The sequence below is a fragment of the Azolla caroliniana genome, unplaced genomic scaffold (assembly GCF_043228905.1).
Source record: "Azolla caroliniana isolate FFs.n. ecotype wild unplaced genomic scaffold, voAzoCaro1.0.p SCAF_21, whole genome shotgun sequence".
NCBI classification, from domain to species: Eukaryota; Viridiplantae; Streptophyta; class Polypodiopsida; order Salviniales; family Salviniaceae; genus Azolla; species Azolla caroliniana.
Genome location: NW_028230456.1, coordinates 2,010,648 through 2,028,341, shown reverse-complemented (window position 1 = coordinate 2,028,341; position 17,694 = coordinate 2,010,648). Strand labels below are relative to the sequence as shown.

General features: G+C 36.2%; 2 protein-coding genes across 3 annotated transcripts; one reads left to right on the top strand and one right to left on the bottom strand.

Annotated features, from left to right (window-relative positions):
- Positions 1–1,202: 1,202 nt before the first annotated feature.
- Positions 1,203–2,679, bottom strand: LOC147850273 (peroxidase 66-like). The gene is made up of 4 exons (XM_087336818.1): positions 2,402–2,679; positions 2,075–2,263; positions 1,816–1,978; positions 1,203–1,688 (listed from the first exon to the last, which is right to left on the bottom strand). The coding sequence occupies exons 1-4, from the start codon at positions 2,624–2,626 to the stop codon at positions 1,279–1,281; spliced, it is 987 nt and encodes a 328-aa protein (XP_087192944.1). The 5' UTR covers positions 2,627–2,679; the 3' UTR covers positions 1,203–1,278.
- Positions 2,680–12,218: 9,539 nt separating this feature from the next.
- Positions 12,219–16,651, top strand: LOC147850272 (amino-acid permease BAT1 homolog). 2 transcript variants are annotated; one of them, XM_087336537.1, is made up of 9 exons: positions 12,219–12,390; positions 13,493–13,753; positions 14,046–14,064; positions 14,231–14,450; positions 14,569–14,750; positions 14,832–15,121; positions 15,873–16,002; positions 16,126–16,177; positions 16,342–16,651. In XM_087336537.1, exons 1-9 carry the CDS (start codon positions 12,299–12,301, stop codon positions 16,464–16,466), a joined length of 1,371 nt encoding a protein of 456 aa, XP_087192663.1. In that variant the 5' UTR covers positions 12,219–12,298; the 3' UTR covers positions 16,467–16,651. The 2 variants fall into 2 exon arrangements, with proteins under 2 accessions (XP_087192663.1, XP_087192662.1); XM_087336536.1 differs by having other exon boundaries at positions 16,126–16,651.
- The last annotated feature ends 1,043 nt before the right edge of the window (positions 16,652–17,694 follow it).

Below are 17,694 nucleotides of genomic sequence, written 5' to 3'. Positions count from 1 at the left end.
GCCCCATGGGCATATCAACCATGGACACTCTCTTGGTCATAGTTTTCCTATGAAGACACATTGGTATCTTGGCTCTATACGATTATACTAGACTATCCATAATCAACAAGAAATTTTGGCAGTTGCCTTCTGATCTCCTATATCAGGCTCGATCCGTTTCATCGTTGAGGTGGCTCTTGGTTATTTCCCCCATTCGTGACTTGAGCGCTAACGTGAGATATTTGCATATAGAGTCTTTATGATTTTGAGGTTTCCCATCAAGTGCAATGCATTGTGTAAAGAAACATATGTTGTATGCCAAGGTTTCTATGTAGGATCGTGGGCACATGAATGTAGATGAATTGGTAAGTGTGAAGGTTGCATGAAGGCTATATGTAAATTATATTTAAATGAATGTGACATGTTTGTAGTAACTAATCAATTATTACTTGAAGTAAAATTTTCCCATATCTCTCTTTTCCACCACCTCCCTTCTTCCCCATCCCCATCCTCCAACAAACACAAAAACTATAAGAGCCAAAAAAGATTTTCCTACAAGTGGTAGAAACATAAACCTAGATCAATGTCATATGCAAATAACCAAAAATGTTTGAAGGAAGAGAGAACTATGCTCCAAAAAATCAAATGATGAGGAAATGATGCCTTACGATTCAAAGGAAGGTTATCTCGAACAAAACATAAAGAAGGGATGAACAAGAGTGAAATCGTCCAAAGAGGCATATTTGCGGAAATGAAAGATTGCATAAAGAATGATGCATGGGCAATAAGGTTAGAGGAACCCCAATAGCATAGAGAGGTAAACAAAGATGTTGCTTAAAACTTTTGGTTGTGACAGAGACACTCAATTATTGTTAGCATTCATCGGCTTATTTTAAGCATTTTCCAATCGCATAGGCCATACTTTGTTTTCGAGGATGTTAATAAAATCGATATGCATCCATGCTCTAAGAATTTGAAAATATGTTATAATAATGAATATAAATATTTCTAACATGCACCATATAGATGTCTCTCTCTTTACACACGTATGTGTGTGTGCACATGCACCATGTACATACATTATATGCATGTATGCACATGTGAAAACCAAGTATAGAATATGCATCTATGTGTATGGCTGATGTACAATGAAACATAACCTTTTTAGGCGATTTAAGTGTTATCCTTGAACAATTAAAAATGTTGAATGATTTCCACACAAATTATAGGAATGTAAGCCACGGTTGCATATATATTGAAGTAAGAAAACAAAGGCAACCACATTTTGTCACACAGAAATTACTCTGGTGGATTTACAATGTGACAATTGGTACGAATTTCACCATTAGCTTCTGTTTTAATACCGATCATGCTCATTTTCACCATGGACTTTGAAAATTGATCAAAAAATGCTTGTTGATTGCAAGCATACTGCTCCACAATCTCCTTAGTTCGAGAGTCAAAATAGAGACTTGCATCTGATGTTAAGACACCTTTTCCCTCTATTAGATTGGCATAGTAATTATTATCAAACTTAAATCCAGTGTCATCGAGGAATACTCCCGTATTCATTTTGTCCAAAGGACACAAACTTTTCAAATGCTCGGCAAAACCAGCATCCAAGGTGGGATCCGTATAATTGTCATCGCTAAATTTGTATAAGCGTCTATTGAATGATGAACAATGTGAGAACCCTAAAGTGTGGGCGCCTAGTTAAGAAAACACACATAAGTCAATGAAGTATTATTAAGTTGGCAATTTGATGATACAAATTCATTTATATACTAATCAACATTAACATAGATTGTGAATGTCAACAAAGTGTTTCATATTTACCCGATAATGTCACCATGTCCAACAATGAAAGATTTCTCAAACTAAAACTTTGGATCAATTGTGATACACCAAACCTAGAAGATGGTAAACCATGAGTATCAACTTCCTTGGATACCATACCATCCGTGCGACCTTTCAAAACATTCCATTTGGGACCACCTGACTACAAATATATGCCAAATCCATATATGTAATTGGTTGCCACAAATGTATCAATTATATGCCTAGAAAGTGCACATAACATATTCTTATAAATTACCAAAGTGACAGCATCCCTTGCGGCAATGGCTAGAATATCTGCACATGACACAGTGTTTGGGCATTCCTCTTCAATGGTTGCTTTTGCATCATCTATCACACTAAACCCGTGAAGGGATAGGTTTGGAGCTCCTCGTTTCTCAGCAATATCATCTCCTTTGGAATCGAGTAAGACCGATGCATCACACCCCTACACTTACAATTTTTAGTCAAATGCACATAAACATTCATCGCCATACACTCAAAAATGGACTTTGTGATGCTATATCATTTAGCATCACAATGAGAACAATTTGTTGCATCTCTATTAAGCTAAGAAGCATTATACCTCAATGAAACAATCATGGAAGTGCACTCTTAGGAGTCCAGCCAGGACACTGGGATCAATCACGGAGGCATATTGGACGGCATCAAGGACAAATTCCTCTACATTCGGGCATGATTCCTTGTAGAAATCAACATCAAGCATAGAAGAATAGTGAGGGATAGGGAAGCAATAGGAGAATAAAAGGAGGAGAGGGACAAATTGTTGCATGAGTTTATAACGGTCCATTGGAGGGAATTATAATGAGATCAAATGAGAATGTGAAGCTTATATATATGCATATACATGCATATACACCTATACCTATATCTACACATATACATATACATGTATATATAATGACCGATGTATTGTCAAGATTTCAAAGTCTATAGGATTTCGTTTGAGATCCCAAGATTGTATTACTTTGAGTTATATATAGTCGCTTTTTTATCATAATTATTACAAGTCGATTTATGAAAAAAAAGCCAAACATTTTTCCAGAAACATATATAAGTAGAAAAGACTAAGTCACGTTGTCGGTTTTCTTTTTCTTTTTTATAAAGCCCACATTGATTCACTTTCATGATTTATGTAATGCATGTTAGTACGCATTCGGATGGCCAAATAATTCAATATGTAAATAGATGTGTCATTATTTAAAATCGAACTTGAATCTTTTTTGTATATTAAAATATGTTTGATCTATAGGCAAGAAGAGTAACCAATTAACCACTGATATGAAGCACGTATCAATAACGTGCACTTAATGTTACCTCATAGCTCTTAACGCTCTAAATATCAATATGTAGGTTAATAAACTTTAGTGGTTAATCCATCAATGTCAATTTCTGCCTTTGCATATTCCCTGCATATCGAAATGACAATGACATGTGGAGACTGAACAATATAGGCAATAAAGACATGTGAATATGTTCAATCCTTATTCACATTTGTTTGTGTGGGTATATATGCATCCACATACAAATGGGCATGTTTACATAATACAAATTAGCCCTTGCCATTTCTTGAAATATTGGCAAATATTATGTTATGGTTGAGAAGGACATTGCTTGAAAAACTCATTCACGTATCCAATTGCAATGACCAAGTCAATAAAGTAGTCACTCTTAAAATATCAACTTCATTGATTCAAGGCCTTAGGGTTTGATAAATATTTGTGATACCAAAAAAACTCACCAGCAAAAGGATAGAGTGAGACGCAAGATAGCAAACTAAGATAAATATTTTTTGAGAAATTTAATTTCGGATAGTGAACTTGGTCACATGATGAGGTAGTTTGCTCCTTCTAAAGGTTGAAAAACATAACTTAACCCTTGTTTCAAGAAAGTTTTTAGGATTAATTTAAGGTGTTGGTGTACATTATGTATATCAAACTAAAAATATCAATGGATTCAACATTGAACATGCATTAAAATTAAATGCACAACCTTAAGACAATAGAATATAGAGTTTACCGTCAACATTTAAACCATAATACGGATGCTCATAGGTATTAATTTGCAATTATAAAGTCTTAAGGGCATATAGTCAAGATAACGTGAAACAAATGTGATTTTACACTATCCTTTAACATGCAACATCTTGTTATTCAGACTCATTTAGTCATTACTCTAAATGTTTCCTTGAAGCCAATGTAGCTATAGATAGATAGACTTTATTGTCATCTTCTTAGGCCAAATAGAATCTAGGAGACAAACAATATAATCTTTCACGTAATACATATGAAAGTGAGTAGTGACGCTCGATGTTTAAAAACGTCACTAATGAATGTTGGAATTGAGAGTGCATACAAAACCTATGAGAGAAATTCATGCCTTGAGAATTGAGTTGGGTTGACGATGTGTGTAAACCTTAATTGAATGCAATCATAGGCAACATTGTATCAAAATGTGATACTCAAACTCCCACTTGTTTAAGGCAAGATGTTCATTGTCAAGTAAATCCATCACTTATGCACAATGGTTTCAATGACTGATAATGAGATGGGCTCTAACGTGTAATGATGTGTGTCATTTCCCTATTCAACAAAGAATATGATTTTGTACAATGTGTGAATAATGGGTCTCCACCATTTTCCCATATCATGACACATTCATGTTGTAGAAAGGCCTCATTCATAAAAGAGTCTTTTCACACACCACAAAAGCATGATCCAAACCTTTTTTTTATATCTTGCATCCACTTGGAGCACAAAGCTTTGCCCTTATGTTTATTTTGAATCTTTTTACTTGCTTCACATTCAATTCTATGTAGTTGACATGTGAGATTTTTTAAACCTTAAGCATGTATTTAACAACCCTTTCCATGGTCATGATATCAATAGGTAATGATCAAGTCTCAAGAAGTGAGAGGGTTTATGACATCTGCTTCTTGACTTGTAAAAACTTTGTACCTAAATGCTTTCAAGGACATTTTCCTAACTCTTTCCAAGCAGACTTAGGAGTGCTACCGCTTCATACATCCAACCCGATAGAGAACCACTAGTGTCACCAAAGTGTCTAAAAGGTTTTCTTGGGGACCCAACATTTGATTTTTGCACTATCACATATGATCTCAAATGCATGATATACTATCTTTCTTGCTTGTAGTGGGTAGCACATTCAATCTATCATTGCACAAGAATTTTAAATTAGGAATAATCGTTACCTTATTAAAGAATACCGATAAAATATTTGTATTTCAAAATGTCCAAGGAACATACCTTATTCCAAAGTTGGACTTCGCTACAAAAGTTCATGGCTTAAATACAAAAGGTCGTTCTTTGAGGGGTTTGACCCTTTATAATTTTTAATGGCACTAAGACCAAAGTCTATATGGATGGGCCTCATTGCCCCTTAAAGCTAGGAGGGACAATGAGACAAGGTGAGGCCTCGTGCTATATTTCCAATATTAGTTTTTGTTTTTATAGTTTGTGCATATAACGTTTACACCCAAAATTTGATTTAAGAGTTTCTTGAATTGGAAACAAGCAATCAATGAAACTCTAGAAGTTCAATCATCATGCAACTTTGTGATTTCCCATAAATTCTTGGGCTTTGCCATTGCGTAAAGATAGTTATAATGACATGGAAGGATCTGGATCAATGGTCAAAGAATCTCGCATTATTGTGTCATTTATTTATTTTAAGGATAGTAAGCCCCATCTATTCAGGCTCTCAAGTTGTAAAGTCAGTATGTTGTCATAATGGGTTTCGTAAGCCCTTAACTTTAGTAGAAAGTAAGAGGGGCTTTTCTACCAAGGTCCAAAGCTCACCCTTTACGACGTTGCAATATCCTCAAAACGTGCAACCTTTAGTATCAGTTACATTGTTGACTCATATCATGTTAAAGTATTTGTTTATTTAAACGATTATGTGATTCTACTGTTAAGATAATGGCTTCTATTCAACATCATGAGTTTGTCGTAGTGCATATGAGAAGTGTTTGTTTTATTAACCATTCATCATTAAGAAATGTATCTTATTGGAAACATTTTCAAATTTCACATAATTGTTCTTATTAGTGAATTTTGGTTTCCCAAGATAGTTCAATAGTTGATGATTCATAGAACATGGAAGAAACTAGTTCTTCCAATAACAATATGTTACTGAGCTTTATATGCCATAGGATGCCAAAGTCCAAAATTGTTGGACCTAAATCAAACATTTATTCGAAGAGTACAAACATATTCTATCAAAGTTGGGCTATCTTTGCCAAGGCCCAAAACAATATATAATGATTATGGCATAGTGATAAGGCAATGATAAGAAAGATAAGGTATTAAAGAGCAATTATATTACATGAGCTATTTGCAAAGAAAACATGCATTTTGCAGGATAATAGGGGCCCTAATTAGGTACAAAGCATAAATAGAAAGAATTTTTTGGAGCTCAATAAGTGCTACTAGAAATACAATAGGTGTTAATTATGTACAATATGAGATGTGCACATGTAGTAGGAGAACATTGTAAATCTTCTCTTAGTATGGGGAATCTCCTAACAAAGTTGCCTACTATTCTCGACACACCAAATTCTTGATCCATTGTTTATCCTTCATTTTCTATGTTATACATACATGTCTCATCCTATATCAATAACATATCTCACCTTCTTCAATTAAACCTATTAAAAGGCCATTTCTCTTTATTGATATGGATCATCATTAAACCAAAAATCAAATACATTTGCCGATTCAATTAGTAGAAAGTACATAGTTCAATAGATAGATCTATAACCATTGTGTCTTAGTAATACTATATAACCCATTAATCTTTTAAAGCTACTTCACCATATTGGAGGTATTAATCTCAACAAAAAGATAAACACAATCCATCACTCTAGTTAGACATAGCCAACTTGGGCCAATGTTAGGATACATCTCGTCATGATGTGTCTATGTCAATATTGCAGTATAAGTCATCACTTGTAGTTGGACATAGGCAACTTGGGCCAATGTTGGGGATACATGTAGTTATGTTGTGTCTATATGTCAATATTGTAATACTCTTCTTCTTACTAGCATAATTGTAATCGTACTAGTGGGCTAATGTGTAAGGATAAAAGGTGAGGATTGAGTTATCTCAATATAGTGGGAGATAACTTTAGAGTATTGCCATCACTTGGATTTGAGGATGTTTCCTTTAGAGTTGGTCAATGTTCAATGCTATTTGAGGTTTCATCTCAAATCAATATTTGCAAGGTGCCTAGTGTTCTGCTATAAGATCATGCATGCATATGGACAAACTAGTCAACTTTCTTGTTGTGTGAGAATTGGTTGCGTGCTACTAGTGTGTGAATGTGTACCAAGAAGGTGCAAAAATGAGTGTTTGTGTGTGACAATTGTGTTTGTTTATATATGTGTGTATATGTGCAGTTAGTGTTGAATCCAATGTTGTATGTCTGACCTAAACTAAACACCATCTTGTTGATGGGATGACAAGGGAATTCATCCTTTTCATGTCATGATATGGTTAAGGAATAAGAAAATGGGGCTACCTAAAAGAGGTAACGATTGTACCAACAAAAAGGCAACATTGACTAGCAAGGGTTACATTCAGAATGGTAAGGTGTAGAGTTCAAAATTCATTCTGGATAATGAAGAAAGAGAGTTTATCTACACAATGAAGAAAGAGAGTTTATCTACACTCCATGGAATATATGGATGAGACATGCGATAAAAACCTATATACCGCATACTTTACAATCGGCTATCGAGGTTAAGAAACTATTATGGTAGTGGCCCTCTTGAAACCTTTAAAAGGAAAAAGAGAGCTCATTGCAAATGAGGGGATTTTTGAGAGACCCACCTTGGCTCTATCAATGAACGGATTGTCATGGGATAGCCAATCAAGAGGACATGTTGGAGGCCTACAATGACAAAAGTTGACATGGTTGTCGATTGTAGACTTGCTACACCAAAACTTATTGATCTCATCCCGACATTCTTATCATTTTCTTCATCTCTAGTCATTTTTTTCATTCATATCCTATTCTAGCCACCCAATTTAATGGGCTCGGGGGTTCTACCCTCGATTGTATCAAGTTGCAAGCTTAATAGGTCTATCAGAAGTTATTGTAATCGTTTTATAACAACTTATGCAAATTTGGAGGAGAGTCATATGTGATCTATGGTCGAACAAGGATAGTTGCAAATCTTTCAGATTACGATTTGGCTCATTGGGATGGAGCTTGTGTAAATTCGTAGGAGGTGGCACTCAAATCTATATATCCAAGTGTTTGTCATGCAATCATATAAGAAAATCCATGAAAAGCAAGAAACATAATTTGTGGTTTGTCAATCAGAGTTTCTTTGAGGAAGTTACAAGCAAAAGAGCAAAAGGTGAGAGTCAAGCCCGTGGCATTTGAGTCCTCAAAAATATGGTGTTTGGCCAACCAGTTGCCATTCGACCTTTTAAGGAAAAGGAAACTTGTTGAGCGTGCATTTTTATTTTTATTTCCAAAACAATTAGTGTGTTGCGTGCATTTTGTATAAAAGAGTTTAATTGGAGAAAAGTATTGCCAAATCGGACATTACGACATCAAGTTAGCTAAAATTCATCTACAAGAAAAGAGGGAACAAGGGACCCATCAAAATTTCTCGAAACACTCATATCCCAACACACTTTCCCAAAACACCCTTTCCCAAACCACTTTTCTCTGAGCAAACTTTCCCAAAATACGGTTCTTGCAACACACTTTCCCGAAATACCATTCTCCCACTACACTTTCTCCAAATACCCCTTTTCCCAATAATTGTGGGATTTAAAATTGATGGTAGACACATATTTATGAAAGTTGACGGGAGTATTAATGTGCCAATTTTGTTTATTAGAGCAAGTCAAAACTATTTCCTCATTGGCGTGTTTATATTGCATGTTGGTGATTTGGCATGTACCACATCCTTGAAATGGTGACAACAATCAATTGTGATGTTGTTGTAGTGTTTTCGACACACATTTATTGATATAATTGTGTGTTTCCACCAAAATTAAATAAAATGAAAGGGGAGACCTAAGAATCACAACTCTAGCTATAAGTGAGGATATAAAAAAGAAGTGGTAACAAGAACCTTTAATGCTGCATTTTATGCTTCTTTCACAATTTCATCTCTTTGCACTTGGGCCCTTTCACACTAGGAAGTCATGAGGTTCTTACCTTCTAATTATTTGGATCACGTTACTTTTTCAAATGGTACCAATGCCAATGCTTGAGGATGTAGTCAATGCTTATCAATATTAAGACAATGCATTATTTATCACTAGCATTGGCATTTAAAACAGAATTTATAAATCAGTTAACTCCGCTCTAAAGTGGTTGTTCTTGAATGACATGAAAATGCCAAGGAGGAATCTTGCATCCAATAGATTTTTGTTAGGAATCATAAGAGCGTGGGATGCGATTAAATCATTTTTGCTAAAGGACAAACCTTCTACCTGGGATGCATTACTTAATCAGCCTATGCTTGCCAATTCTCTATTTCGGGATAATGCAAGAAAAGTATTGGGCTTGCGTACTCACCTTGCTTGGGGTAAATTGGATAATGGGCTAGCTGCATCTGTAAGAACTTGGACTCATTTTCAACAAATGTCACAAGAAGATCGACTTGCACATCTACAATTAGTTCATGGTGCCAAGATAATGATGGCTACCTTATCAACAACATATTCTTCGTTTTTTACAACCTTCCAACCTATGCAGGAACATCTATGGTTTGGATGCTTCACAAATGATACATTGATGACTATTAAGGGCGTTTCACCTAATGGGCGCGTTTCTTATTTTGAGGTCCTAGACAACAATAGATTGCAATCTTATACATTTGATTGCAATTATCTACAGGACTTGCGAAGTGCACCAGTTAGGGTGGTTGCTAAAACTGGAAAGAAATGGATCCTTGATCCTTATCCATCAATTGCTCATATGTGTGATATCTTGTGGTTATACGCAAAAGATCTTGTTGCAAGATTAACATGGGATCTGGGGGGTTGGCTTTGGTCACACTCTTTGGGGGAAAAGGTCGTAAAGGTCCCCTTCTTTCAGTACTCAGTAAAACTTGGAAGATCATTACTGCTCTCTCAGAATGTAACGATACCAACAGATCAAAAACATTGGACCAATTGGGGTGTCTCCACTTTGCATTTGAGAACCTGCTGGAAATGCATATGGTCATTGAAGGGGCCAACTAAATTTCTTCTCTTTCGATGGTTATTAGTGCATATGGCACTACCAGTTGGTCATTCATTGAAAGGGAATGTAGCACCCAATTTGCGGCAATGTGGCTTTTGCCATGAACGTCAGGAGACTACCGAGCATGGCCTATGGTCTTGTTCTTTTGCTCAACAAGTATGGAAGAAAGTCATGTCTTTATTCCTAACAACCAATGTCGGTTGCCTATTCTCACGGGGATCAACGATGTGGGGAATGTTACATTCCAGCTTGATGTTATATGAGGCAAACGATGTTCATGAGGCAATGACAATACATAATAGAAGATTGATATTAGTTAGTCCCTTCCAACAACTTTGAAAGCAGGTGTGATCTATCCAAATTTGGAAAACTGTGACCACAATAACGTTATGGGCATTATGGAAATATCGATGTAACCGACTTTATGGTGCAATAGACATTCATCTCTCAGATGTGTTGTTTGAGATATGGGAGAACTTGCTGGCAGTAGTCCGTGGCCAGTATGACAATATGCAGGGTTCCCTAGATATTATGAACAAGAAAAGGGAAAATCTTCTTCACTTATGGAAAAAGGTGCCCCTGTTTACAATGTCAACTCAAGAGCCTCAATGGCAATATCGACTTCCATGAACTCTTTCTTGAATATCAAGAAATGTAAACATCCTTTACAAAGTTCGATATTGGGTCTTAGGAGTATTTTACATCATTGTATAAGAAAACTTGTAACCTCCTTGGTATGGGGGTATGGGGGTATAGTATTGCCAAAGGTGGGTACTTATTAAACTGATCCATTAGACACGTTTTGGGTTTATCAAGAGAAATGGGTTGACAAAGTTAGTTAAAGGCTACTCTAGTAAAACACCTTTTACTTCGTACTAATTTTGAGAAAACAAAAAACCCCACCTTATTGAGTAGCAATCAAGTAGGATTTTGATTCAGTTGGGGAAACTCAAACTCTTTAAATTTTGGAAATGTAAAACCAAAACCATGAAATTGTGTTAAGAGATTCTCAAATCTAAGTCGTTTAAGCCGCGATGATCTATAAACCAGTAAACTAATACAAATTTCACACCGACCCAAAGAAACATGGTAATCATTTTCCAAATTTGGGGATTGAATATACTTGAATAAACCAATTAAGACACAATTTCATGGTTTTGTTTTGGCCCAAACCAAATGTTTTGCTGAAGAATACTAATCCTTACCTAAAGACAAATACGCTTGGTCATAACTTATAAGTATAACTTCCTTGTCAATCCATCCTTCCAATGGGTTCCACATAAAAAAAAGGGTAGAAAAACATGTTTCATCTTCCATCTCATTCAAAACTCAAAAGTCTCTTGATAACCAATCTTTTTCATATTCTATTTCAAATCGGTTTGAACTCATATTCTATTCTTTTATTGCGGTGGCAAATTCGATTTCCTTGCTTTTGGGTCTCTCTTAGGAGTCGGCAACGGTTTGGTTCAGGCTTGAGCTTCGTAAACCGGTTTGAGGTCGGTTTGGCAAGGCTCACACCCAAACCGGTTAAGGCTAAATGGTTTGGTTGAAGTTTGAAAGCTTCCAAACCAACCAGTTTGGTTTGGACAAGGACAAACCGGTTAAGCTGAATCCGAGCCGGTTTAGGGTTTAGGGTTTTTGATAATCAATCTCTTTCATATTCTATTTCAAATCAGTTTGAACTCATATTCTATTCTTTTCTTGTGGTGGCAATTTCGATTTCCTTGCTTTTGGGTCTCTCCTAGGAGTCGGCAACGGTTCGGTTCAGGCTTGAGCTTCGTAAATCGGTTTGAGCTCGGTATGGCAAGGCTCAGGCCCAAACCGGTTAAGTTTAAATAGTTTGGTTGAAGTTTGAAAGTTTCCAAACCAACCGGTTTGGTTTGGACAAGGAAAAACCGGTTAAGCCGAATCTGAACCGTTCACAATACCTAGTCTCGACTCTCTCCTATCCACTTCCTTGTTGATCTTTGGCTGTAGCCTGTACCCATCGCAATCAGGAAATTGAATTTTGAATCGAATTTGAATTGAATCAGTCCTTCAGTCGTTCAACTATTCATTTGAATTGAATGATTGCAGTTGGAATGAAGAGGAAGTATGGAAAGATAGATCGGAATGAATGGAGGAGAAAAGCAGAAGCTACGACAGACTCGGAACATCAAGGGAAAGGTCTCTCCTCCACTGTTTCTTCTGCCATTTCCTTCCTGATCTTCGGCCAGTCATCATTAATTACATATGGCCGTTTCTCAGTTAGTGCAAGTGTTCGATTCAGGCCAAAAACGACTCCATGAGCTCGGCTACAAGCAAGAGCTCAAACGCGACCTCTCGTATGTTACACATACCAATTTTTCTCTTCTGTTCTATTCTATTGTAACTTCAAGTATTTCCATTTTGTTTGTTGTTATTATTATCTCGCATTTCAATTTTTTGCACTAGTGTTGTCATTCTGATTGCATTAAATCCTCGTGAACCATGTACATCCTCAGAGACATTTTAAACATTTTTGCCCATGAATATTCATAAATTGCTAAATTTAAAAACGCATAATTCGATTGGTGTTATGCCCCTCTTCAATCGAGCAATTATGTGTTTCCAATTTTCGCAATTCTTTAGCTTATGATCCGTGTTCTCTTATTGCAATGATCTTGTGATTATGCTTATGACCTTGTAATGATCCATGTTCATTTATTATATTCTTTAGCTTTTTGTTTTGTATTTTCACACCCTCTTTTCATGTTTACAGCCTTTGCTATGCTGTGTTTTAATTATTTATTCCAAGGATTCCATTACAATGATCATGTCTGGTCTGGTAACCAGAGAGAAAGGGTGATGATATATTATAATCCTCTGGAGGCTAGTAATATGAAGAAGACCTATGGAACGCATGCCCTAACAATCCTTACAATGATTTAATTTTACGTGGGACCAAACATGTGGGATTTATGAGACTTTTGGGTAAACAAATCTTGCAATGATAGAATTCTGATCAGACATTGCTCGATAAGGTTAGTATTCATGCAATGGAATTCCATGTCTGTCTGAGTCATACACATAAATTTCTTGGGTAGCTTCAACAGAGTATCCAGTGTCCCACTTCTTGAGCCATTTTTGGAGATCTTTTGTGTCCAAATAGAAAACAGGCGTTTTACTTTTTGTGGCCTTTTGGCTTATGTGAAGAAAACCCCAAAGCAAACTTGGGCTAAATTTCAATGTCTGTAAATCCAATGAATAGAGTCATTAGGATTGTTCTTTTTCTCTCTTGGTTGCTTCTTTTGCTGATAGATTCATGAAATCTAATGTTCTTGCAAAATTTTGTGGTAAATGATAGGCGGGAAACAAATTCCTATTTGACATCGGTTTCTTATTTCTTTTACGTTTTCGTATTCTTCATCCATTGATATCAAGATGAATTGCTTGGTATTTACACAGAGTTGTGTCCAACTTTGCATTCTCCTTCTCCATTATATCAATTCTCACTGGAGTTACCACATTATACAACACGGGGCTTGCCTATGGAGGTCCAATCTCCATGATCTATGGATGGATCATCGCAGGAGTATTTACTATGTTTGTCTCCCTATCTATGGCTGAAATTTGCTCAGCTTATCCTACTTCAGGAGGTCTCTACTTTTGGAGCTACAGACTAGCCGGCAAGGAATGGGGACCCTTTGCATCTTGGATAACTGGATGGTAAACATGTTTATAAGAACAAATCTTATCATTAAAATGGAGTTCTCAAGACTTAGGTTCTGAGCATGTGTTGTAATAACTTAGCTGGTGATTGTAGAATTAATTATTATTTTTGGAACATGTGTTTTTTCCCCCCTTTTGTGAAAACCACATTTTATTTTGAATTAGAGGAAACATGATGATTTTGAGTTTGATATATTAGAAGTAATTTAAGTACTTAGAACAAGCATAATTGCCTAGGGTTTTGGTTTTTGGTTTTTGGTTTTTTCAGACCGTGATCCTATGGTTGCAGGTTCAACATTGTGGGTCAGGTGTGTATTTATTTACACTATCATTGTGTTGGTAGAAGTTCTGGTCACAAAACACAAATTCATCAAAAAACATACACATGAGACACAATCCCATCATCTGTACATTTGATTTCGAGAAGGATATGTTTGTTTTACTCCTATTTTATTCATTGATAAACTATGTCAGTGGGCTGTGACCACAAGTGTGGACTACTCCTTGGCGATTCTCTTACAAGTTATCATATTGCTGAGCACTGGAGGTGTTAATGGGGGAGGACATTTGATCAATAAGTATGAGGTGTTAGCCATTCATGGATGCCTTCTTTTCCTTCATGCACTATTAAACAACCTTCCCATCATCTGGCTCGCTCATCTTGGGATGATTGCAGCTGTATGGAATGTTATCGGTAATTCTGACATTATTGAGTTGTATAGTGTTGAGTATATATGATGTTTCAATTGTATTTGATATTGTATATAGGCTAAGGCCATTTGATTATGTAAATACACTACATTGATTTGCAGGAGTATTTGTCCTCATGATTCTTATACCCCTCGTGTCTCCAACGAGGGCCTCTGTAGAATTTGTTTTTACACACTTCAATGCTGAGAATTCGTTTAACATACAAAGTGAGCCATATATATTTCTTGTTGGCCTTCTTATGGCCCAATACTCACTCAGTGGTTATGATGCCTCTGCTCACATGGTGATTGTTAGCAAATTTTCATGCTTTAAATGGGACAGCATTCAATGGGCAGATAATCACATTCTGAATGTTTGTATGCAGTCTGAAGAAACAAAATCATCAGACAAAAATGGTCCGATTGGTATCGTTAGTGCGGTGATAATCTCTATTGTAGTGGGATGGGCATATCTTGTTGGTGTAACATTTGCTGTGACTGATTTGAGTCACGTGTTGGATACTTCAAACGATGCAAACGGCTATGCAATTGCCCAAATATTCTATGATGCATTTCAAAACAGATATGGTTCTGGCACTGGTGGTATTGTATGCCTTTGCATAGTTGCTGTTGCCATCTTCTTTTGTGGCATGAGTTCAATCACAAGCAATTCCAGGTGTGCCATTTTCTTAGGATTTTCCACAAAGAAAGAAATATTTTTAGCAATCTTTTGGGAGGCCAAACGACAGATTACATCTTAAGATGTTTTCTGATCTTTGAGAACAGGAAAGTTAAAATAAATATCTCTAGGCTAGTAAAATTTCCTAAGGCCCCTAAATATTTTCTTTAGTGAAGCAGTTAACATTTCTGAGCTTAGATACACAGAAACTTCTGCTGTCGAAAGATCTTCACCATGTGTCGATCCAAGATCGAGAGGTCTTAATCGCTAATCTTAGTATTTTGTGGCACATCTGCACCCACATTCATCTTTATCTCTATATGAATCAGGTAAACTGATCATCGTTGTAGGTAAGGTTTTAAACTCAACATTGCAAATCGGTAAAGAACTATCCACATAAAATCAGTCACTATGCTATTCCACTAGTTCTTGTCTCCCATACAACTATCACATTTTCAATGAAAACAAAGATACTTTTGTTTACAAGATGCTACAGATTACCTATTTTCGTATCTATGGGTATAGCACCTGCGAGGGCCTTGTATTCTTATATCAAACAAGAATGCGATTCGAGAATTTACCGGAGAAGTTACTTAGATTCTTTTTATTCTTATGCTTCATCAAGAGAGGTTTTGTTTATACAGCTGATAACAATAGGCTGATGTTCTCAACAAGGCTATATATATAGCCAAGAAGAAGATCGGCTCTTTTACCATGTGCCTAATTGATTTCCCTTTAATCTATATAGGATGGCATATGCATTTTCTAGAGATGGTGCCATGCCTTTCTCCGAACTATGGCATGAGGTGAATCAATGGGATGTACCTTTGAATGCAGTGTGGCTCTCTGCAGTGATTGCATTTTTAATGGCAGTACCAGTATGTTGACTAACAAAAACCAACTTTTGCATTCCTCTTCTTTCAGCAACACTTCATATAAATGTTGTGAGATTGAATAGAGCCTAATGTTTCTGTTTTATGTTGTTGTTGTGCTTAATGCAGTCCTTGGGGAGTTCAGTAGCATTTCAAGCCATGGTTTCCATAGCAACCATAGGTTTATACATTGCATATGCATTGCCATCATTCTTCAGAGTCATATTAGCAAGGAAAAGCTTTGTTCCTGGTCCATTCAATCTGGGGGCATGGGGTGTTATGACTGGGTGGGTGGCTGTATTGTGGGTTTGTATGATCACAATCCTCTTCTCTTTACCTGTACAGTATCCAATCACAGTGGAGACCTTGAATTACACACCTGTTGCAGTAGGAGGGATAACCATCCTTATTGTGGGCACTTGGCTTGGAAGTGCCAAGTTCTGGTTCAAAGGTCCTATTGCAAACATTGAAGATCGGTCTCTCTCTAGAGAATGAATGATATACACGGTTCGGGTATTGTGTGAACTATATCACGATATCCGGGTAACTACTATATGTATCTAGTTCTCTTCGATTAACACCTTGGTGTTAATGAGTTACACTTGTTCGAGAACACTTCTATGGATTATTATTGATTTATTCGGATATCGTGTAACCATCTATCTAGCTTTCAAGCAAACCTAAGTCATATAAAGAGTTTCGTATTTTTAAGAAGATTATATATGGGGATTGTGGACGCTTTTTCAGTTATGATGGTATCATCTCATTGTTGTGATATCTAGGTTATTATAGGCTTGAGCACACATATATTTCCAAATTTTATTTGGGATAATATGATGCATATTTTGAAACTATAAGCTACAACCTCCTTGAATTGTGTAATATACTCTAATTAAACATTGACATTGGGATTTTAACGATATATGTTCATAATCATACTCTTGGGTGATCCGAAAACTATGAATGTTTCTAGAACCCATAGATGCCTTTCTCTAGGCATAGAAGAAGAAAATTAGTATTCCCTTGCTAAAGCATCTCAGCATGATAGGGATAAAGTTTTGAAAAATATGGCATGGTTCACCATACCATACATATTCTATGAGTATGCCAACTCCACCACGTATGACATGCACACGTTGACATCTAATTCCCTTTAGGCGATGACACTAAGTTAACATATATATGCCTTCATGCAAGAGGATTTGTCCATTAGTCACTTGTGCATTAGGTATCTATGAGATGGTAGAAACTTGTGATTACTAATATAAACTCAAAATGTGTTTCCCTTGCACCTCGACGAATTTAATATTAATGTTTTGTTTAATCTTAAGATATATTCCAACACCCTTTGCATGCCTATCATGCCCATGGTTCATCAGTAGAAACATATGTGACTTGGACAAACATTATGACTGAATGAATGGTTTTCCTTTTTTAACCTATTCTAAGTGGAGATGTTGAAAAGGAAAAGGTTTTTCCTTTTCAAACTATTTCCAAGTGGACCTATGGAAGTGCTTGTAACCCCGGTTGGGACCAACATGATTAAGCATACATACACTCACTCACCTATAGAAACAAGTGGATACTAAGGCAGTGGAGGCATGATATATAACTCGTTAAAACATTAAGATTATTGATTAAATGTATGAGTTAATTAATGAACAATGATAACGAGGTTTTCTTTAACAAATCTCATAT

What these genes read in the sequence shown, in the direction of transcription:
- LOC147850273 (XM_087336818.1), bottom strand. Translation starts at nt 2,626, where the DNA reads ATGGACCGTTATAAACTCATGCAACAATTTGTCCCTCTCCTCCTTTTA. An exon ending in TCCATGATTGTTTCATTGAG is followed by an intron (nt 2,264 to 2,401) that starts GTATAATGCTTC and finishes TTGTAAGTGTAG; the next exon opens with GGGTGTGATGCATCGGTCTT. An exon ending in GGACATGGTGACATTATCGG is followed by an intron (nt 1,689 to 1,815) that starts GTAAATATGAAA and finishes TTTCTTAACTAG; the next exon opens with GCGCCCACACTTTAGGGTTC.
- LOC147850272 (XM_087336536.1), top strand. Translation starts at nt 12,299, where the DNA reads ATGGCCGTTTCTCAGTTAGTGCAAGTGTTCGATTCAGGCCAAAAACGA. An exon ending in AGCTGTATGGAATGTTATCG is followed by an intron (nt 14,451 to 14,568) that starts GTAATTCTGACA and finishes ATTGATTTGCAG; the next exon opens with GAGTATTTGTCCTCATGATT. An exon ending in CATTTTTAATGGCAGTACCA is followed by an intron (nt 16,003 to 16,125) that starts GTATGTTGACTA and finishes TGCTTAATGCAG; the next exon opens with TCCTTGGGGAGTTCAGTAGC.